The sequence below is a fragment of the Natrix helvetica genome (assembly GCF_964273705.1).
Source record: "Natrix helvetica genome assembly, chromosome: 3".
Lineage (NCBI taxonomy): Eukaryota > Metazoa > Chordata > Lepidosauria > Squamata > Natricidae > Natrix > Natrix helvetica.
The window spans coordinates 126,882,079-126,905,761 of NC_138549.1; the positions used below are offsets into that span (position 1 = coordinate 126,882,079).

General features: G+C 42.8%; 1 protein-coding gene across 1 annotated transcript; it reads left to right on the top strand.

The window, feature by feature from the left end:
- The first annotated feature begins 5,060 nt into the window (after positions 1-5,060).
- Positions 5,061-21,314, top strand: TAF8 (TATA-box binding protein associated factor 8). Its single transcript, XM_081946964.1, has 8 exons — positions 5,061-5,179; positions 7,043-7,199; positions 14,129-14,227; positions 15,045-15,107; positions 16,103-16,227; positions 16,514-16,661; positions 17,798-17,940; positions 19,779-21,314. Exons 1-8 carry the CDS (start codon positions 5,138-5,140, stop codon positions 19,920-19,922), a joined length of 921 nt encoding a protein of 306 aa, XP_081803090.1. The 5' UTR covers positions 5,061-5,137; the 3' UTR covers positions 19,923-21,314.
- The last annotated feature ends 2,369 nt before the right edge of the window (positions 21,315-23,683 follow it).

Here is a 23,683-nt window from a genome sequence, read left to right on the forward strand (position 1 = left end):
TATATGACTAAAATAGAAAATGAAATAGCACTGTAGTTTCCCCACTGCAACAATGATCCAACAATGATCCAAAAGAGAGAGAGAAGAGGATGTTTATAGAACACAGTTTAAAAATGCGCATATCTCCTGCAGAATGATGAACCTAAACAGCTACTACTGAATTGCGAGACGCTTTGAGTCTATTCTGAGCAATGGGCATTGCTCAGATGATTATAGTATATGAGACTAGATAGGAAATATGGTGTAAGAAAACTGACAAATCAAACCAAAATGGATCAAATTGAGAAATTTGAGCAAACGATGGATGTGGAAAATCATCTATTTGCAGCTTGAAAAAGGCCCCCTTTTGAAACTCCAGCTGTGTTTTTCACTCAGCAAGTGGCTCAGGGACATCAAACGACACTATAATGTACTGACTGGCAGACACTGATCTGAATGCACTACTCCTGGTTTGGAATATAAATGATCACTGCAGCTTTTGCCAAAAGTTATTTGAGCCTTTTTCCAAGGCACAGCTGGCCCATACAGAACTAGGAAAGAGGCTACTGTGCAGCACAATCATTCCAATTCCTTAAAGTCCCTTTAGGCTTTGGAGCCCAGTGAGTAACTGAAAAAGACAACCATCCTTTCTGCTCCAGCCTGCCTTCCTACAGAGGTACAGAACATATAATTTTACAAAGGGTTGTTTCTTCCCTTCACTCTTACGTTAAAAACTTTTTTTAAAAAATAAAAGTTTTAAAACTAGAGGAGCGTTGTCTTTCTGTGCTCTAGGATGTCCTAAAGAGCTGCATAAAAGAACCACTTCTTAAAATGACTGTGGGAGGCAGGTAGCACTATATTACTGGGATGTTGCCACAGTTCTCTGCTATTTGCTCAATATTTTTGTTCTTTTTGTGCATATTTTCCAGGAAATCTGAACACACAAAGATGAACATACAGAGTAGATGAGATGGGAGGCCACATACAGTACATAGGACTCTTTCATGAAATAATACTTGAATGCTGGCCAATATCAATGGATGGAACACTATCCTGCTGCTGAACTATCTACACTTACATTTATGTAGCAAACATTTCAAAATACTACCTAACAATCCATGTTTCTTGTAACTTTCAGAAGATATATCAAAATATGTATGAAAGCTAATGTCTATTAGGAAGCTAGCAAGATATAGTAGTTAAGAACTCAAAATCATAGGGCAGGAAGGGAGCTTGAGGGTCTTCTAATCCAACCTCCTTCTCAGGACAGGAGACTTGTACCATCCAAGCCATATGGTTCCAGTCTATTTTTGAAAACCTGCAGTTATGGAGTACCCATAACCCCAGGAAGCATACTATTCCATTGATTCTCTTCACTTTCAGAAAATCTCTCCTTACTTCTAGGTTGTATCTCTCTTTGACAAGCTTTTACCCATTACTTCTTGTGCTGGCCTCTGGTGCTCTAGAGAATAAGTCAATTCCCTCTTCTTAATAACAATCCCTTAAGTACTGGAAGACATTTATCTGGTCCCCACTGATCCTTTTCTTCCATAGGCTAGACATGTATAGGTCTCTCAACTGTTTGTTATACGATTTAGCCTCCAGACCCTTTATCGTCGTTGTCTTCTGTGCAACTTTTCAGGGTCTCAAAAACTTTTTTGTATCATAGTGACCAGAACTGAATGAAATATTCCAAGTGTGGTCTCTCACCAGTGTGGTGTAAAGCAGTACTATCACTTCTCATTGTCTTGACGTTATCTCTCTATTGATGCAGCATTAGCTTTTTTGGCAGCTGCAGCAAACTGCTGGATCATACTTAAATGGTGGTCTACTAGGACACCTACATCCTTCTTACAGTTACTGATGTTGAACTAGGTACCACATATTCTATATCTGTGCATTTGGTTATTCCTGATCAAATTATATAGCACTCTATTCTCAACCACAGAAGCTCCCTGAATGATTTTGGACTAGATTCTCTCCCTCTCTCTCTCTCTCTCTCTCTCTCTCTCCCTCTCCCTCTCCCTCTCCCTCCCTCTCTCCCTCTCCCTCTCTCTCCAACCTTATAGGATTGTTGTGGGTAAAAAAAATAGGAAGAGCTATATATGCCATCTTATGAACAAAATTCAAACCAAAAGGTGGGCTATAATATTGTGGGTTGGAAAATAAGACATAAACAATCAAAATACAAGAGAAAGAGTTATATAAGTGGTTAAAATGTATCTGGACTCTCTAAAATCATAAACAAGGCATGGCTATTGCATAATATTTTAAAAGCATTATCTGGATACAGTCCAGATCATGGAAAGTCCTGAGGACATTGATGAAATATCCTCTTGAAATCTTTTGCCACTGACCCTTCCACACAGAGTCTTGCATTGCTCTAGCATCAGCTCTTCATTGCCTTTCAAGTTTTTGAGTTTTAGTGAGGCTTCAGACACCTTGGTAGTTCTTTTAAGAGGAAAGATGCTTGATACCTTTGCAGCTTCTTCTTGTAAGCTCTTGGCATTTTTGGCATGCAACTGCAGGAAGTTAGCACCCAGCCCCCTCCTAGAAGAATGAAATATCCTAAGAAATATTGAAACGGCAGAATATTACTTTCCCCTGGATCAGAAATGGAGAAACGTGTTTTTAGGCAGGAAACAGATTCACTCTTAATAGCCCCCACTTTCCTTAATGGCCCATTAAAATGCCCAAGTTAGTCTAGTCTACACAATAAAGAGTTCTTCCCTTGAGCTCCAGGGTGATGGGATTAAGGCATGATAATATTAGCCTTCCACAGAAACTCACCACATGGCATCTGGAAACTCAAAACTTGGCTCCATGGGAGTCTGACAACCAATCAGAATACATTTCTTATACAGGAACAGGAAACAGAGAGGTGGGGCCGAGCAGAGGGTATAAAACCAGGAAGTTTCAGCCCTTCCTCCTCTTCTTCTCCACCCAACTTTGAAGCATGTGATCACCTTTTCTGTCCAGGACTCAAGCCATGTGGTCCCATCCACCATTAAACCATCTTTCCAAGCAGCCTCCATGTCTTCAGTATCTTTTTCCCCACTTGGAGCTGAACCCAGAAGGACATTTCTCTCTGCACAACATTGAGGAAAAGCAGGCTATTTAACAAAATTGCAAGCACCTGTGCTGATTTCTTTTCGTCTCATTTGAGCCTTTCCCTTAGGGTCAGCATGACAGAGTTGCCAATAAAACTACAACATTGACCCAGTGGGGGGGGGGGGGGTAGTGTTTTGTAGCCACCAGCAAACAAGGTACCTTGGGCATGAAAGAGAAAAGAAGAAATATAAAAAAAGAAGAGATTTAAGGCAGAACAGGCTTAAGAAAGAAATGATGACGCATGCTAGCAATAGTATAGAACAGATTATAAGCAGGTAATTGTAATAGAATACTAGTTATTAAATGGTAATAGTATATCAAGCATAGCATAAGCTTTGTCATGGTATAGTGTAATGGTAATTATTTGTTGAATTTGAAAAGCATCCATCTCGCTAATAAGCAACTAGGCGGTGTACAATTAAAACAAAAATGAATTGTATTCCAGTGGGAGGCAATTAAAACAAGGATAAAATTAATAAAATTAAAAAGATGGAGAGAGGATCTTCCAGACACCAACCCAAGGTTATATGTTCCTTTGTGAACCCAAATGAGTTGGCAGAATAGGATCTTCAGATATTTCTCAATGGCCAGCAGAGTGGGTGCCCAACACGTATTACTTAGTAATAGTTTGGGCTTGCAAAAGAATAGAATGTATGAGAGTTGCACATCACTTTTATATGATTTTACAAAATAAACCATTTCCCCAAACCTTACAGGGAAATATAAAGAAACCAATGCCTAGTACTTTTGTTTGTCTCTTGAAACTGGGTCAGTCTAATTAGATGTAGTCTAAGAAATAACCAGTAACAATTGGTAATAGTGCTGGGATTCGCTCAGACTCAAAGGATTCATTAAGTACTGTACATGAAAAGTAAACATCTATAGAAAAACATAGCTGGGTCTTATAAGACCTGCCTGGATCTTTTGGCATACAACATGAAGAAATCTAATGATGTAAGTGAAGGAGATACAAATAATTTATTTTGCTTCTGTTTAATTGAAATGGATAAGGAGAATTTTGTTGGGTTCGTGGTGCTCTCAGGGGTTGTTTTCTTGCAGAGTTTTTATGACCAGACTATGTAACATCAGTGTGATGAAGAGCGGGGTTTGCTGGGTGCTCATTTTGGACTGCATAAATACTATTACACAAATGATAACTCCAGATCATATAAATATGCTGATAACTACATCAACATTACATCTAAGACAAACTAAAAAAGGGGAGGAAAACTGCTAACCAAACCAGCCTTGGAAGCAGCCTTCCAAAGAACAGGATTGACTGCAGATACCTAAGAAAACATATTAAAAAAATTTTAAGGCAGTAGGAGATAGAAACAATAGTAATTTGGAAGTGTGGTGTTCTCTTGATACGTGGCTAAAGCCATATTTTACCAGAGCCAAATGTAAATGTACTTAATATACTTAATATTTAAATGTTAACAGATGAATTTAGAAAATAACTTTAAAAATTGTATTCACCTGGAACTAAATTAGTAGATTTAACATGACAGAAGTTTGTAAAGCTATTTTCTTACAAACATGTTATTATCCCCAGCTTGCAAATGTGTTTTGAGCTTTGTACTGACATTTCGCGACGGTGTATTTCGAAGGTATTATTTCATTGGGACCACTGTTTACAACCTTCCCCTCCCCAGGACAGACAATACTTCAGAAATCAAATGGCTAATTATCAATAACAATTATCGATCAAATCAAATATTCAAGACACTGATCACAGCTTTTCCTAAATGTAGGACCCACCAAATCTAAGGGCGGCAATAGCCAATTACAATTACATTCCTCTCGGTTCATTTGACTTCAGACTAATGGGAGCGATACAGTTAAACCTGTTCATTACTATTACCGAGTTTATTTTGTTTAAGCGCATTCCCATCCCGCGTGTTTAAGGCGGAGTAACAGTTATTACACCCCAATTCCCCGTAGGACCTAAAACGCGCTTTCAGCCCGCCTTCTACGTCTCGAAACTACAAGTCCCACAAGACACTGCGCAGCGGCGCATGCTCATATATACTCCCATGAATCCAAGATGGCAGACCCGGGGACTGGTGGGTCTAATACCTTTAGCACGGTAAGGATGGATTCCGAGGAAACTGGTTTCTTTTTGTGGTACATCCTGTACATTAATCAAGTTGTGTTCCTGTGATCTGGTAGCCTTCTCAAGCTCACTCGCAGCGTCTCGGTTGGGACGGCGAGAGGTTTCGAGCAGGCGAGGTTTCTGTTCTGACACAGAATCTTTAGAAACGAACCATTTATGATTTGAGGAATCCTTTGATTCTGATTGGCTCCAGAAACTGTCTATCCCCCTCTTTTCAAAGGGTTCCGAATCGAGGGACGGAATTAAGTTGCTCTGCAGGTTTCCCAAGTGTCTGCAAAGGGCGTGATAAACGCCTGGCAGGTACGATGGCATCCCAAACACGCACACAGCTGACATCGGCACAAGCATGTTTAGGAAGCCAAAACTTAAAATACATATCTTTCCCCCTTTTATTTTATTTGCTCTTTGCACAAACGTCGTCCATCTGGTGCAACAGTTCTTTTATTCATAAACTTAAAAGATTTTGAGCGAAAACACTACTAGATTTAAAGCTGTTCTACGTGTGCAAACTCTGTCTCTTTCATACATGTGTGCAACTTCATGATGCGTGTACAAAAAAGATGAAATTTAGTTTTAGTGCAAGATGTGCCTTTTGGTACATTCTGAGGAAAACCCCAGATTTTCCTGAGATTGCATAGTAGTTTAGGAATTTAGGAAAGTACCGAGTGTACCAAAAGACCTCAAAGATCAATCACAATATTTTGATTTTATTCAAAGAAAAATGCTACACTTAGGAATGTTTAACAGTGTCATGGGTCAAATAAGTAAGGGGGTGTTTAAAAGAAAATGGCAACCAATTCAAACATTTATTGTAATTCATATAATTATAGGATCAAGCTTTTGGTACACCTTGCACATATCAGCATTTAGGAGGTGGTAAAAGAGTGGTGACATGATTGCACCCTGCCAAATACCTCTAAACTCAAAACAAATATTTTGCTGAACCTGCAAGGCTACCATGTAAGATCAGTAAAAGCAATGCTCAAACGGATACAGAGGAGGTATCCATGGTGGGTTCAAAGGATCTCTGACTTCTTTGGCTCTGAATGCTGTCCATTGCCAATGTGTCTCCTTGAAACTTTTTAAAGTGCATCCTCCATCAGCAGAGTTGTCATAGTGTGGGGTTCTGGTGACTAAACTGTGTTGATAATTTGTGTAACCTTAGACTAATCGGTCAACCTGAACTTGATATGAGAAGAGGAAAACAATGCATATTTTAGCAATATTATTGTCAGGTTTCATGAATTAGTAGGAGGCAGCATTTTTCACTGTTAAATAAGATTCTGCTATCATTAATCATTTGTAATTGATTTTTATTTTTAATTGTACATTACATAAACAGAACAGAATATCTGAAATTTGAGCGGCATATAAATTATATAAACAATTTTTTGCTATAGTCACTGAAAAGTGGATTGTGAAGAAAGTGCCTGAATTTTCACATCAGAAGTAGTTTGGGAGCACCTTTTCTGCCTAACAAAACTTTAGTTACAAACTCTTGATTTTTTGCTATTCAGAATTTCAGATTATGATTTACTGCTATTCACATATAGCAGTAAACCATAGTTGGCTTTGCAGGAGGATTGGGTTAATAAGATGTGCAAACGCACACATAATGGCTTAATATTATGTGCAAGTTAATCCATTTTGTCTTGTTCAGCAAATCACATACCAGTGTTGAAAAATCCTACTTTAGTGTGAGTTGTGAACCTATATGGATTTTTCTAAACTCTTTGGTTAATAACGAAAATCACTCAATTATTACCCTTGTCATTTTCTGTATTTTTTGTGTTCTTCTTTCATTCATTCTGTTTTACCTGTTTTCTCTTTCAATAGCGATCAGGTAGTAAACATTCTACAACCCCAGCAGATAATTATTATCTGGCTCGAAGAAGGACTCTCCAGGTAGTAGTTAGTTCATTGTTGACAGAGGCTGGATTTGAGAGTGCTGAGAAAGCTGCTGTAGAAACCATGACAGAGATGCTTCAGAGCTGTGAGTATTCCCAATTATGCAATAGTGGTATAAATAATTTTTCCTCTGTGAAATCCATTAGTATTTGAGAAAACAATTACCCAAACTGAATGAATGGCAAAAACACCGGCACTTCCACTCTCTGCAGTTCTGTTTATTTTGGAGTGTCTTGAAAGGATTCAGTAGTGTTGACTACATCTTCTGTGATTTTGCCAAACTGGGGGCACAGTTCATTGTGAGAAGGCAGACAAGGCATATGAGAAGAACACTGAGCAATCTTCCTACTCCATCTTTGTGTTGGTTATTTGGTCAAAATTTATTTTGAAAAACTCAAATTATTTGGTTAGTTTCTTGACATTCTTATTTTAAAAAAGGAATGGTGCTCTTTTGCCTCATAGATCCCACAGAAAAATAAACTTAGGCACCTGGTCGTTTACATTTATATTTGTTGGTAGCAAATGGATAATGGGAATTCATTCTCCTTACAAATGTTCAGTGTACATATTTTTGGGATTTGTAATAGTAGGAATGATTTCTGCCATTTAATACCATTCATTGTTGTAGACTTGCTAAATATTTATTTATTTATTTATTAATCCATTTTATATGCCGCACCCTTTCCACCAAGGGACTCGGGGCGGCGTACAATTTACTACACAACAATAAATAACAAGGAGGAGATATACAAAAAGCATTATACAACACATAATAAATAAATAATCAATTAATTAAAAACAGCAAAAAGCAATTAAAAAACAATTAAAACACCCAAAGTCAAACCTAATTTAAAATTTTATCCAGAGGGATTAGAATAGCTATAATTGAGGCCAGGCCGGCTAGTTGGAACAGGTGGGTCTTGAGTTTCGTGCGGAAGGAGCGGAGATCGGTTGTTGTCCTAATGTCGGGGGGGAGGTCATTCCAGAGGGCTGGGCCCATCACAGAGAAGGCCCTGCCCCTCGGCGCCGCCCTCTGGCATTGCTTGGTGGACGGCACCCGGAGAAGTCCCTCCCTGTGAGAGCGAATTGGTCACAGGGATGTATGGGGCAGGATACGATCCCGCAAGTAGCTAGGTCCTGTGCCATGGAGCGCTTTAAAGATAGTAATCAAGACCTTGAAACGCACCCGAAAGACTACAGGGAGCCAGTGCAGCTCGCGCAGGAGAGGTGTCACATGGGAGTACCTCGTACTCCCCATCACTGCCCGCGCGGCCGCGTTCTGGACCAACTGCAGTCCTCGGGTGCATCTCAAGGGAAGCCCCATGTAAAGAGCATTGCAGTAATCCAGACGAGATGTCACCAGCGCATGAGTGACTGTGCGAAGGGCATCCCGGTCCAATAGGGGGCGCAATTGGCGCACCAGGCGAACCTGGTGGAACGCCCCCCTTGCCACGGCTGCCACATGGTCATCCATAGACAGCTGGGCATCTAGGAGGACGCCCAAATTGCGCGCCCGTTCCACGGGGGCCAGTTGGTTGCCCCCAATGGCCAGTGATGGGGTCAGCTGGTTGAACCGAGAGGCCGGTAGCCACAGCCACTCCGTCTTGGAGGGATTGAGTTTAAGTCTGTTGTCTCCCATCCAGACCCGTATGGCTTCCAGACACCGGGACATCACGTCAACGGCCTCGTTGGGGTGGTTCGGGGTGGAAATGTACAGCTGAGTATCATCAGCGTACAGATGGTATCCCACCCCAAAGCCACGGATGATCTCGCCCAGCGGTTTCATATATGTGTTGAACAGGAGAGGTGAGAGGACCGATCCCTGTGGCACCCCACAAGTGAGTGGCCTCAGGGTCGACCGCTGCTCCCCTGCCAACACACATTGCGTCCGGTCGGAGAGGTAGGAGCAGAACCACCGTAAAACGGTGCCCCTTACTCCCAGCCCCTCCAGCCGGCGCAATAGGATACCATGGTCGATGGTATCGAAAGCCGCTGAGAGGTCTAACAGAACCAGGATAGAGGAACAACCCCTATCCTTGGCTCTCCAGAGATCATCAACCAACGCGACCAAGGCCGTCTCCGTGCTGTGCCCGGGTCGGAAACCGGACTGGCGCGGGTCTAGATAGTCATTTTCCTCCAGGTGGCGTGGGAACTGCGTAGCCACCACACTCTCTACAACCTTCGCTAAAAAGGGAAGGTTGGAGACGGGACGATAATTAGCTAGCTCAGTTGGGTCCAGCGAAGGCCTCTTGAGTAAGGGCCTCACAACCGCCTCTCTCAAGGCGGCTGGTAGGAACCCCTCACTCAACGAAGCGTTCACCATTCCCAAGAGCCAGCCTCGTGTGACCTCCCAGGATGCCAGTACAAGCCAGGAGGGACATGGGTCCAATAAACATGTGGTGGCTCGCAGTCGCCCACGCAACCTGTCCAAATCATCTGGGGGCAACAGAGTCAAACTCCTCCCAGAATGGTCTCTCAAGACTGGCCTCGGACGTCTCCCCTGGAACACTGAGGGAGATCCATTCCCTCCGGATCTGAGCGATTTTATCCTGCAGATATTCCCCAAATTCCTCTGCCCTGCCCTGCAGAGGGGCTTCCCGCGGCCTCTGTGATAGAAGAGAGCGGGTCACCCGAAACAGGGTGGCAGGGCGGTTATCTGCGGATGCAATGAGAGTGGCACAATATCGACGTTTGGCCACCCTCAATGCCACAAGGTATGTCCTTAAGTAGGCTCTTACCTGTGTTCGGTCAGATTCGGAACGAGAAGATCTCCATCTGCTCTCTAGGCGTCTCTTATGGCGTTTCATCACCCTCAGCTCCTCGGTAAACCAAGGGGCCAGGGTGGTTCTTTGCCGTAGGAGAGGCCGCAAAGGCGCAACCCGGTCTAGGGCCCCGACGGCCGCACTATTCCATGCGGCCACCAGGTCCTCCGTCCGGGAGCGGGTCAGGTCGACAGGAAGTGGCCCAAGCTCCATCTGAAACCTTTCTGGTTCCATCAGGCGCCTGGGGCGGAACCATCTCGGACATTTTGGTTCCGCCTCTCCGTGGTGGGGGGTAGTACCAGGGAAGTCAAGCCGGAGAAGTGAGTGATCTGACCATGACAGGGGTGTGATGGCTAAATCCCCTATTCCCAAATCACTCGCCCACTGGCCAGAGACAAAAACAAGATCCAGTGTGTGACCTCCCTCGTGTGTGGGGCCCTGAATTACTTGAGTCAGGTCCATGGCTGTCATGGAAGCCATGAACTCCCGAACCGCCTCGGAAGCTTCTCCCATCGACGGCAAGTTGAAATCCCCCATAACTAACAGTCTGGGGGTCTCAACTGCCATCTCTGCGATCAGCTCGAGGAGTTCGGGCAGGGCCGCTGATGTATAGCGAGGAGCCAAGTATACAATCAGCAGGCCCAACTGTCTCCCTGGGCCCCACCTCACACTCAGAGACTCACACCCGGATTTATTATTTATTATTTTATTTTTATTTTCTTCGAATTTCTAGACCGTCCCCTCTCCCGAAAAGGACTCGGGGCGGTGTACAGTCCACACAACAAACAACAAGTATCAAATACAATATAAATACAGATATAAATACACATAAGGAGGAGGTTAAAAATTTAAAAGAACTTTACGGAAGAATATAAATATGGTTCTAAAAACCCTAAAATCAGTTAAGTTTAAAACCGTACCCTATAAATAACCAGGTAAAAATATGTTTCCAGGAGGTAACAGTTGTCACAATTATAATTATGCCAGGCCAGCTAATCGAAACAGGTGTGTCTTCAATTTTTGGAAGGAGCGGAAATCTGTGGTGGTTCTGATATCGGGGGGGAGGTCATTCCAGAGGGTTGGGCCCATCACAGAGAAGGCCCTACTCCTTGGCGCCGCCCGCTGGCATTGCCTAGTGGACGGCACCTGGAGAAGCCCCTCCCTGTGAGAGCGGATTGGCCGCAGGGATGTATGTGGGAGGATGCGATCCCGCAAGTAACTAGGTCCTGTGCCATGGAGCGCTTTAAAGATGGTAATCAGGACCTTGAAACGCACCCGAAAAACCACAGGTAGCCAGTGCAGCTCGCGCAGGAGTGGTGTTACATGGGAGTATCTAGAGCTCCCCATGACTACCCGCGCGGCTGCGTTCTGAACTAGCTGCAGTCTCCGGGCGCGTCCCAAGGGAAGCCCCATGTAGAGAGCGTTACAGTAGTCTAGGCGAGACGTCACCAGCGCATGAGTGACTGTGCGTAGGGCATCCCGATCCAGAAGGGGGCGCAATTGGCGCACCAGGCGAACCTGGTGGAACGCCCCCCTTGCCACGGCTGCCACATGGTCATCCATTGACAGCCTGGCATCTAGGAGGACGCCCAAATTGCGCGCCCGTTCCACAGGGGGCAATTGCTCGCCCCCTATGGCCAGCGATGGGGTCAGCTGGCTGAACCGAGGCGCCGGTAGCCACAGGCACTCAGTCTTGGAGGGGTTGAGTTTGAGTCTGTTGTCCCCCATCCAGACCCCGACGGCTTCCAAACACTGGGACATCACTTCATGTCTGTGGCACAGTGAGTTCTCTCGGTTCCAGACTCTCCCGTATGATCACCGCTACCCCACCACCCCTCCCCTGGGCCCGTGGCTGGTGGAATACACGGTAGCCTGGTGGGCACATTTCCACGAGGGGCAAGCCACCCTCGTGGCCCAACCAGGTCTCCGTTATTCCTGCGAGGTCAGGCTCCCCCTCAGAAATCAGGTCTTTTATGAGGGGGGCCTTATTAACAACAGACCTCGCATTACACAGCATCAGCCTTAGGCCTGGGCTCTGTCGATCCTGGCCACCTAGTATGCGGGGGTTGGTACAAATGACCGGGCGTGTCCAGCAACCACGGTCTCCCAACCGACTGCAGGTATTATGTCTGTCCTCGCACCTACCCCTCCCTACGACCGTTGGTATAACAGAGCCCTCTGTAGGAATGTTATTTCCCCCCCTCTCCCTCGCTCCGCTCACTCCCCTCTTGACCACACCTGTTCGCCTGGCACTAATCCCATTCCTGGTCGGTTCAACCCTCCCCTCCCCCTTAGAACCCCTTAAAACTATTAAAAAGCTTTTGATTAAAAAAACCCTGAGCTTCCGTTTCCTCCACCTCTCTGGGTTAACAAACCCGTCATTAAGGTGGGCCCTCGAAAGGGCAGAGGGCCACATCTGCGAAAGGGGGGACTCTCGCAGCCGCAGTAGATCTAACCTCGAATAAATATTGTCTTGTTATACACAGGGCCGCATGTGTTTTCAGGTGCTGAGGTTGTTTTCTGTGGTTGTTTCTTTTGATGTTTTGTAAAGCCGGATTTCCTACAAAAGGGGGAAGTTGACCATCCCTGATGGAAAGGATGGGGTGTTGGATTGCCAGCTGGTCAGTAGATGGCGCCAAGATGTAATTTATGGTAGGCGGTAGAAGTGAGCCCAGAGTCAGGATGGTCTGGTTAATGGCTCGGAGTAAACCAGTGGAAGAGGCAAGGGGCAAGTTGTCAAAATAGCAAAGCACAGATCAGACCCAAAGCTGTGTTCCAAGGTCCGTAGGATTGTCTCAATCTTCTCCACAATCTTCCTAGGGTCTTCCGGCGCCATTCTGCGCTTCGGGCCTCAAACTCCCTTTCGCGCGCCCGCCTCCGCTGGTCCGGCAATTATGGCGACTAAGGAGTTCGGTGCTCGGCATCTCCAACCGCCTCCGTCACCGCTGCCTCCATGCCGTCGCCTTAGGGCCGCTCAGGTTATCAAGGTCGTCCCAACGCTGTTATTCCCCCGCCATTCCTCCATTTCGCGCCGTCCTCCGTCCCCCACCACCTCATGCGAAGCCGTTCAAAACGCTCCAAACGCCAGCTCCAGCCAGCCATTCTCCTACTCCCGTCCGGCTATCCGACCCCCCCGATGCGCCAACCTGGATCCAGGACGACGCCAGGGGTGGTCGCCAACAGACCCCCCCGACCCTCGAGGTGAAAACAGGGCCGGCAGCATCCCTACTCCTCAAAAAGCCCCGGCGGTCCTGCGGAGCTTAGAGGCAAGCCGCCATTCCCTCCCGGAAGCTCCTCCTCCTCCTCCTCCTTAGTTGATTACTATGGAATCAACTAAGAAACTCCATTCTATATTTAGCAAGTTTACAACAGTTAGTGTTATTAAATGGCAGTACTATTTTTATAGAACTATTAGCATTATCATGCTGAACAAAAATGAACAATCATGGAATCCATTGCTTGCTTTAATTTTCAATTTAATTCAATGTACAATTTAACCTGTGAGATCATAGAAACATTTCACTGCTGCATACAGAATTATTCTTTAGTATATTTCATTTTGATTATGCTTGTAAGATTATGTATCTAGTTTGTTATATCCAGCTCAAACTATATCAGTGTGTGTGTGTATACATATGCACTCATACAGTTAGGAATCCTTTCACTTTATAATGAAACATATTGTATGTTTGCCTATTCATTCAGCCCTGGGAAATGCTAACATCCATTTTTCTTTAAAGTCTAGTTTCTTTGGCAATTCTTGAAACATAAAAATGAACCTCTTTGGTTAGCCTTTCTTGTTTTCCTTTTTTTTAAGGACATACCTTACAAGATGGTTAAATACTCCTGTTCCAAAGTACCATGAATAGTATATAATATAGGAGAGTAGTAACAGTTTTATCCATATCTCTCTTGCTTGGCAACCTAAACACTGGATGAGGGGAGAATTACATTTTTATTCCATCTTTATTCTCTGGAGTTATTTCCTCCTCCTATTTTCCCCAAACAGCAACCCTGTAATATGAGTTGGATTGAGAGAGAGTGGCTGGTCCAAAGCCACCCACCCAGCTTTTAAAGCTAAGGCAGGATTAGAACTTACAATGTCCTGCTTTCTAGCCTAGTGCCTTAACCACTAGACCAAATTGGATTTTCAGAGATATAGTTTCCTTAATTCAGAAGTGGGCTGATGTTGAGCATGTAAAGTGACTCTAGGTTTCAAACTTAAGTGTTATGGTGAACTCTCTTTTGTCAGATATTTCTGAAATAGGGAGGAGTGCCAAGTCTTTTTGTGAACATACCGCAAGGACACAGCCAACCCTTTCAGACATTGTGGTCACCTTGGTTGAAATGGGTAAGTGCCAAGACGGTGGGTTTATTTTCATGTTCCTGTGCTGTAGATGCGAGAGTAGATATCTTGTGGCAATTGATGTGGCTTATCTACATAGGATATATAATTGATTTCTTCAAAATGAATCCTAGATTTACTGAATCAAATCAAGAAGATCAGCAACCCAGATAATTTTATAGCGCTTTGGGGTGCCTTTCTTCATTCTGGGGTCTTTGAGTGCCCTTTTAGTTCATCCATTTGTCCTCCTTTTTCTGAGCAGGAGAGCTGAATTATGTTTATATAAGGTTTTGGAGAGATGATGTACATCTTGCAATATAACGTTCAATGTAAATACTTATGCAGTAATATTCAGTATGAAATAGATTTTGCACACATTTTTCTTTGATATGATAAAAGTGAGAACAAAGCATCTGAGTGTAGATCATGTGCACATGGTTACTATGTCAGAGCAGCTGAAGACAACATAATCCCTTTTTCAATTTTGTTTTGTTTACTGGTACATCCTATTTTGTGATTGACTTTATACATGCGGTTGAGTGCATTCTTAGAAGATACATATCAACTTGTCAGAACAGACTGATATATTTGAAAATACTCTTGTTCTGCTAGTCCTCTGTAGAACTCTGTAGAGCAATATTTCCTAACTGGGCAACTTCCAAGTAGATTAACTTCAGTTCCCAGAATTATCCAACTAGTATAGCCATTGCTAAGAATCCTCGGACTCGAAATCCACAAACTGGAAGTTGCCCAGTTGGGAAATATTGTAGTAGAATCAAGACAGGGGACTTGCTCAAATGCTTTTTCTTTTCGTATATTTTAGGCTTTAATGTGGAGATGCTCCCTGCATATGCTAAACGTTCCCAGCGGATGGTGATCACTGCACGTATGTAAGCTGTTGTATCCTGTTACTACTTTGTGTATGTCCTGAGAAGTGCAATGCATTAGTTCAAAAATATGCTTAGATGACGTGTGCTAATTTCTCTTTAATATGGTATTGTATTCTCTAAGGTAAGAATAATTTCTATAGCAGGCAAACACATTAAAGAAATATTTCTTTATGTACCTTTTTCTGTTTGGAAGCCTGCTTTTCTTGAAATCACCTTTCTTAGCTATTTACATAGACTGAAAGGTTAGCCTAGCTGTCTTATGTCTATTGTACATTACATGGCTTTTCACACTATTGCATTAATCTTTTATTAGAAATTTCTGTGGTGTTCTTAAGCAATGCATATCTGCAGTTTTAAGCAGATTTAACGGCCATCAAACTTCTGTTGAAATCAGTAGTTGAAGGAGCATCTGGCAGACCTTTAAGAATCTCCCACTGAAATCAATGTGTCCATATCAGCCCTGAATCTTATGCTGATTCAGGGCTGATAATAGATATGGGATGACCCCATTTTTAGAATATCCCATTTTAAACAACCATTAAAGGAGCTCTGTCCTCTGCTTAGCTGTGCCCCATTCTTATCACCTATCATGTCAGTTAAGACATTCAGAATGGCACAGTTGAGCCCTGAATATGAACTGGTTGTATATGGATCTTGTTATCCTTTTATCCATGTTCCTTGTTATTAAACTTGAGAACATGGAAAAAGTACACAATGGCACTGGATTGATGATCAGTGGAAAAGAGGAAGACGGTTCGGCGTAGAATTTTCTATGATTTTGGTGGTTTCAAATTAGTTAACGTGTTATTTCAGGATTGGTCTGCATGAAATATTTTGCTTTTTCATATTTTGCTTCCTGAACAATGTTCTTATTCCTTTTGTCTGAACAAATTGTCATATTAGATGGCAGAGCCATTGCATTATTTTTCTTTTCAGTTGACTGATAGCATCGTGGTAGAAGTTGTCATCAAATTTCCATTTTCAATTACAGCACCTGTAACAAATCAGCCTGTCACCCCCAAAGCCCTGACAGCTGGACAGAACAAACCTCATCCTTCTCACATCCCTAGCCATTTCCCAGAGTTTCCGGATCCTCATACTTACATCAAAACACCAGTGAGTCTTACATAAAACAATAATAAAGTATTGTTAAAAATGCATAAAGTGATACAGAACAATATGCAGTAGAAATTTCCTTTAGTGTTAAATGTGTGGTCCTAGAATATAAATTCTTTTCTGCTATTTTTGGAAGGCATGCCATGAATAAAAAGCTTTGATTCTCCATTAGATGCACATGAGTGACTGGCTCTTTTGTCCCCCACCCCCTCAAATGAGTGGGAGAAAGGCATGTGATAAGTTAATGCGTAGTCCTTATTTCTGTTTTCCCTTCCTTTGCCTACAGACTTATCGGGAGCCTGTACAGGATTATCAGATCTTGCGAGAAAAAGCTGCTTCACAGAGACGAGATGTTGAAAGAGCTTTGACCCGCTTCATGGCAAAAACTGGAGAGACGCAGAGTCTTTTCAAAGATGATGTCAGCACTTTCCCTTGTAAGAGGTGTCTAGGCTGCAATTGGGGGGGAGAATACATGGTTTCAGTACGATGCTTAGTATTTAGGATCAAAGGCAGGTAACTTTTTTTGCCGCTGGGCATCATTATTGAGATGGTGGAGATAGTAGGGGCTAAAATTGTTAGAATATTTCCTTTTGTGTGTGCTTTGAGATATGTAAAATATGTTTACTAAACCTAGCAGAGCATGTTTGGTCTCGAGCAGGTGTGTCCAAACTTGGCAACTTTAAGACTTGTGGACTTCAACTCCCAGAATTCCCCAGCCAGCTGGCTGGGGAATTCTGGGAGTTGAAGTCCACAAGTCTTAAAGTTGCCAAGTTTGGACACCCCTGGTCTAGAGATTAAGGTGCCGGACCAGGAGTGGGGAAGCCTGAGTTCCAGCACTGCCTTTAGCCTGGAAACCATCTACACCATGTAGCAGATCCCTGTTGGGGTCTCAAGGCCAAGCAGCAGAGCCAAGCTTTTAGATGTTTGGGGGAAGGCCAGGAATATGGGGGCAGATCTCACCTCTGATGGGAGAATATTCCAGAGGGTGGAGGCCGCAGCAGAAAAGGGTCTTCTCTTGAATCCCGCCAGCTGAAATTCTTTGGCAGACAGGATTCAAAGTAGGCCCTTCCCACTGGAAAGAGAGGGGCAGGTAGTCCCATTGGGGTAGGGTGGCTCCTCAGGTACCCTGGATCTATTCCATAAAGGGCTTTAAAGCTGATGACCAACACCTTGAATTGGATCCAGAAACAAATAGGCAATGAGTTCAGCTCACATAACAGCAGTGTCATGTGTATCACCTGAGGGGGGGGGTCTCCAGAGCTGTCTGTGCCACTGCGTTCTGTACCAGTTGTAGATTCCGTATATTCTTCAAGGGTAGCACTGTATGGAGCATGTGTAATAATCCCACTGTTAACAGATATTCAACAATAACATCCATTACACAGAGAGTTACATTATATCTCTTCAAAACTTATAGGGCAAGAAATGATCTAAAATAACCTGCTTCTTTCTTGGTAAAACCAATTTTCCTTCTTTGCTTCTTATATTTTAGGCTGATTATCAGAGAGAAGAATCCGAAATCACTTTTTCTGATTGTTTTCTAAAATAATTTCTCCTTTTTTGTCTTCAGTGATAGCTGCCAGGCCTTTTGCAATACCCTACCTGACAGCTCTGCTTCCTTCTGAATTGGAGATGCAGCAGATGGAAGAGACTGATTCGTCTGAACAAGATGACCAGACAGACACAGAGAACCTCGCTCTCCAGATGAGCATGGTAGAACTCAAGATGTTTTGCTTAAGTCGGTGTAATATAAGCACTAAATTTCTGGAAACTCTGTATTGAACTGCCACCTTGTAAATGAAATTTGTGGATCAAGTCCCAATTTGCTACATAATCCTACCGTGTTTCCCCCAAAATAAGACAGGTTCTTATTTTCTTTTGACCCCTGAAATAAGCGCTTGGCCTTATTTTCGGGGAGGTCTTATTATTTTTGAGGTGCAGGAGGCCCCTTAACCTCGGCCCATGGCCCGCGGATCACTTGATCCAGAGAGGGCAGGAAGTTCTGTGCCTGTTTCTGGCACACTCTTGCCAGCCCTAGTGTCACTGGGCCTGCTGCTCTTTTAGCGGCTGCCACTAAGAGAAGCGGCATGGTAGCTAGAGTTTGCGGGAGCGGCCTCCACAAGTCCATTCCACATGGGTGGCAAGTATCTGTGCGGTGCATGGGGCATCTTCCCCCCGCCAGGAAGTGGCAGGGACTGGCAGCACATGCATTTAAATATTTTAAAAGAGGGCTTATTTTTGGGGAGGGATTATTTCAGTGCATGCACTCAAAAGCCCCATTGGGCTTATTATATGAGGAGGTCTTATTTTTTGGGAAACAGAGTAGGTGCAAAAAATGCTTAGAAGACTTTAGGGACAAGAAGACTTTAGGGGCAAGCCTGCCACATGGTGGTATAGTTTTCTTCTGTGTAATACAGGTAGTTCTCCACTTATGACCACAACTGAGCCCAAAATCTATGTTGCTAAGTGACAAATTTGTTAAGTGAGTTTTGCCCCATTTTACAACTTTTCTTGCCACATTTGTTAAGTGAATCACTGCAGTTCTTAAATTAGTAACACGGTGGTTACGTGAATCTGGATTTCCCATTTATTTTGCTTGTGAGAAGGTCACAAAAAGGGATCGTGTGACCCCAGGACACTGCAACGGTCATAAATATGAGTCAGTTGCCAAGCATCTAAATTTTGATCACATCACAAGGATGCTGCAATGGTCATAAGTGTGAAAATGGTCATGTCACTTTTTTCTTTGCTGTTGTAACTTTGAACAGTCACTAAGTAAACTATTGTAAGTTCAGGACTACCTGTATATCCTTCTTCGCTTTGGGGCAACTTTTGATCTACAGAAGAATGAACCTGCTGTATAAGGGAAGAGAAACGTAGAAAGGAAACATATCCTTGGTTTTGAATAGAACAGAATAATGTTGCTGCAGTCTGATCGAGGTTTATACTGATGATAGATGAGAGCTGTGCTTCCATCTTCATTTGGCAGGAATGTGGCATATGGGTTAACAGGTGGATTAAACAGAATTTTAAAAAAACCTTGTGGACAATTAAACAGAGCATTGCAAGATAGGGATCACTTGTTCAATTGTTTGAGAGAGGATATCTTCTCCATCTCCCTTAGCAGTTGGGTAAGCTTTGCCTATGGCAACATTATCCATTAGTGGAAGCTATCTGGTTAAATGTTAAAATGGCAAAATATCCATTTAAAAACAAAACGATGCCAGATCACCAGAGTTCACAGTAACACATCCTCAAAAATACATAAAAAGCAGGATTATTGCATGAATTACCTCATTTTTTCCCTCTTCCTCAACAGCAGCTTTTAATCCTGAAAAGCGAACCTCATCAATGCTCAGTCTTGTACTACTTTATTTCCAGAATGATTTTTCCCATTATTTAGCAGAAGGCATCATATTCTCTGGGATGTACCAGGGTTGTGTGCCTGTTGCATGTTGTATATCTGTTTCTCTTCCATCTTGGTTTTTCTTATGGATATTAATTTTTCAGTTCTAAATCTGATAATATTCACTTTATGTCTTATCTGCCAGGACGATTCAGGAGCTGAGAAGGAGAATGCATCAGTACTTCAGCACAATACTTCTCTTTCTGGCAGTCGAAATGGAGAGGAGAACTTGATAGACAATCCTTACCTCCGTCCAGTGAAGAAGCCCAAGATTCGCAGGAAGAAATGAAGTGACCAAATTGATGGAGCGAAGTAAGAAGGAACAGTTTCTCGTGATCTCTGCACAGTTAAGATAGGGCACTGGAAAGGCAGAACAGCCCTCCTGGTTAAGAGCCAAGTGGAAATACTGGATTCTCCAGTTCCTGTTTTCTTTATCTCCAGCAATTTGTGATAATTTAAAGTGAAATCTGAAAGAATGCCTTAGAAGCACTGATGGCTACATGGATTGAAATTTGTCTCTGCATAAGAATAGTATACTGCTATCTTACAGTAGCTGCTCTTCATCCTCAGGAACATCTTCTTTCCAAGAATTGCAAATGGATCAGTTGGGGCACTGCAGAAGTTTGTCCTCTCATTTTGCCAAGTCCAGAACTGGAATTCCTTCTTGTTTTCTAGCTCTTTGGTTTCAGGTCATCCCTCATTGATCTCTACTGTTGTGCCTTTAAAAACTGAGGCTGTTCAGAACTACTCGGCTGACTATTTCTCAAGATCTAGAAATATCTGAAATGGAAGGTTTGGATTAATCCTTTCTCTAGCATGCGCTACTGGGAGAGGAAAGGAGGGACAGTGTTGTCCAGGTGTAGACACAAGGTTGCTAGCACATCAGTACAGAGTTTAAGAATAATTTCTGCAAGTGCATTTATAGTTCAGCACATTGACTGTAACTCTTCTGTCTGGCTTCATACAGCCCAGAGTGTTTTGTTTTGATTCTGAGTTTTTGTAAGTTTGTATTTTCTGTAATTTGTCAGAATTATTTTATATCCATCTCTTATTTCCAGTATTTCTCTATAAAAGCAAGGTGCACATAAAAAACTGAAGTTTCAGGAATCCCATTTGCTATCTCATTTGTTAAATCAGAAATATATTTTTTAAGATGTCTTTCAGAAAAGGCCTTTTCTATAGGGGACAAAAGAAGTAGAGCTACAGCAGATAAATTTTCCCTTGATTCTAAAATGGCAGCAGCTGCATTTCATGAAAAAGCTTTAAGTGTGGATTTTCCAGCAATTGGTTCTTGTTGTCTGGAAATTTTGGGGTTTCATTTTTTGTCTTTACTTTTTAAAAAGTTTACAGAAACAGCTCTGTCACTGGCTTTCACTGGCTGATAAACCTTGCAGCCCATTGGGACTTTCTGTTATTTCCCTGATTGAAATGTAAGATGTAAACTTAATTGAGGAAAATATTGTGACTTCTGTCATTATATTGCAATGTTCTTCAAAGCATGTTTTATCTCTGAAATGAAGGGACCATTCCTTATTCTGTTTTCTCTTAGTGCTCTGATTTTTCAGCACTGTGGTTGGTAGTAAGGTGGGGGCATTGATTAAAATCTAAGTAAAGAAATGTAGATTCTACTGTTTTTGTATCTGCTCTCAAAAATAAAATAATCTTCTCTTATACATTTAAACTATCAAGAGTCTGAAAGATTACAAAATGAATCAAATGCTGGAGAAAAAAATTGTTCTGAGCCAACAAAGGCTACAATATTCCATTTACTCTTTTATTCGATCGGGGAAAGTTGTTTAGATACAGTGTACATATTATATCCCCCGTAATCCCTTGCATCAGGGTGGAATTGGGGCAATTGAAAGGAGCTAAGTGTGTAGTGGCCAGATGCCCTTCCTGACGCCAATGCAGATTTCGCAGCAGATATTTACTCATTGTGCCTACACAGCCTGGAGATTGAGAGGTGCATTGGTTAGAACACAGTACTGGAGGCTACTTCTGCTGGCTGTCGGCTGCCAACAATTTGGCAGTTCGATCCTCACCGGCTCAAGTTGACTCAGCCTTCCATCCTTCCGAGATCGGTAAAATGAGGACCATATTGTTGGGGCAATATGCTGACTCTCTAAACCGTTTAGAGAGGGCTGTAAAGTGGTATATAAGTCTAAATGCTATTGCTATATTCAGAAAAAATATCCCTAGTTTCTAGTTGAACAGAAGAATAAAGAGTAAAACTTCAGATCTGAATCTGAAAGGGGAAACAAGAATACTGTAATAATATTGCCTATAGTAACCCATCTCTGCTCATGCCTTAAATTTCCAAATTATTCCATCTTGGAGACAAAGCTGAATTGCTCTGTATTGTTTATTGATTATTTTTGCTGTGGTTTCTTTTGGATTATCTTTGTGGTTTGTTGAAGTGATTTTTGCCTGTCTTTGTTTGAATTGTTTTCTGTTCCAAACCTGTGAAAACTCAGGTTAATGCTAATCTTTAATTATAAGTAGTAGGAAAGACTTGCTAATCTCCAGATATAATGTGAATTCAGATTGGCTAATGTAAGATAAATTGCAATGAATCATTTGGGAGAAAATTCTTAGCCAGATTCATGACTGTTGCACATTGTTTGCAGTGTATTCCTATACTGCAAATGCGAATTGTAACAGTTCTCTACATATTATACTAAAACTCTCATGACCTTTAAGTGTCCAATATAGTGCATTATAGGGAAGCAATATTTGAATTACCTCAAATGCAGAATGTGTCCAAAATCCAGGACCAACAAATTCGGGGACGTTGTGGCTGCTTTATACTATTGGCTGCTATTGGAGTTCACATGATTTTTATGTTCAACTTTCCATGACAATTTCCAAACGAGTTTTTCAATCCCACCCAACTTACCTGCTGGAAGGAAAGGGAAACAAGGGCCAAATAAAGAAGAAGGAACCCTCAGCGCGTGCTGTCCCATGAGGCTTTCCCTGACCTGCACTACCCCCTCCGCACCCTCTCTGATTCATACAGCATCTCTTGCGCTTGTCTGTGCACCCTGACCCATGTTATGCTCCCATGTGGTTTCCCTGACTCGTATGGCACCTCTTAGGCACCCCCATGCAGCCTTTCTGCCCCCGTGACTCTTCCCTGGCCTGCATGACACCTTATGCACTCCAGGCACTCTTCCTGACTCATGCAGCCCCTTCAGGACTTGCATTGCCCCAAATGCTGTTTTTTAACATGTACAGCACCTCTTGCAGAATCCTAAGCATCCCCAGGCAACTTTCCCAACCCACGCCATCCCATCCCCTGTTGTACCAGTTCCATCTGGTGCAGCACCTCTCACATACCCCTATGTCCCCCATGAATTTTTCTTGACCAGTACTGCCTCCTGTGTGCTGTATTTGATTTGAATGGCACCTTTTATCCCCGTGACGTCCACGCATCCTTTTTTGAGAGTCGGGCAAGCTGAAAAAATAAAATACGCACAAAAAAACAACAAATTGCAATTTTGTACTAAGTAATTTAGTTCTGTACCAAAACACATCAAATGTTTGCATATGTGTGCATCACATTTTTGTTTCATTTGCATACTTCGCTTTGGGCCTGTTAATTAGGCAGGATTATGGAGGATGGTAAGATTTTATCCAATTTAGTACATGATGCAACTAAGCCCATTTAGGTCGAGTATCATTATGTAACATGTTACTCTTCACCCAGCAATGTTTTCTTGAGATTATACTAAATGTGAAATATTGCGTACATGTCTGTTTACAGAAGGCCAGTATCCATGCCTGAGAACAATAACCACTTTTACTTTCCAGCAAGTGAAAGAAATGAAGAAAGAAGCTCCTTTATCTGCATTTACCAGAAACACGTCTGGTGTTTGAAAAGTCACCAAAGGTAACAAAAGATCATAGAATCATAAACCTTGGAAGTTTTCTAGTCCACCCCCACATCCCCCCCCCCCCCGCCTAAGGCAGGAGTCCTTCTACCATTCCGAACAAATGGATATTCAACATTTCCTTGAAAACCTCCAACAATGGAGCAAGTACAATTCTGGC

Coding starts and splice junctions, on each gene's coding strand:
- TAF8 (XM_081946964.1), top strand. CDS start 5,138: ATGGCAGACCCGGGGACTGGTGGGTCTAATACCTTTAGCACG. Junction 16,228..16,513: donor ATACTTACATCAAAACACCA/GTGAGTCTTACA, acceptor CTTTGCCTACAG/ACTTATCGGGAGCCTGTACA. Junction 17,941..19,778: donor TCGCTCTCCAGATGAGCATG/GTAGAACTCAAG, acceptor CTTATCTGCCAG/GACGATTCAGGAGCTGAGAA.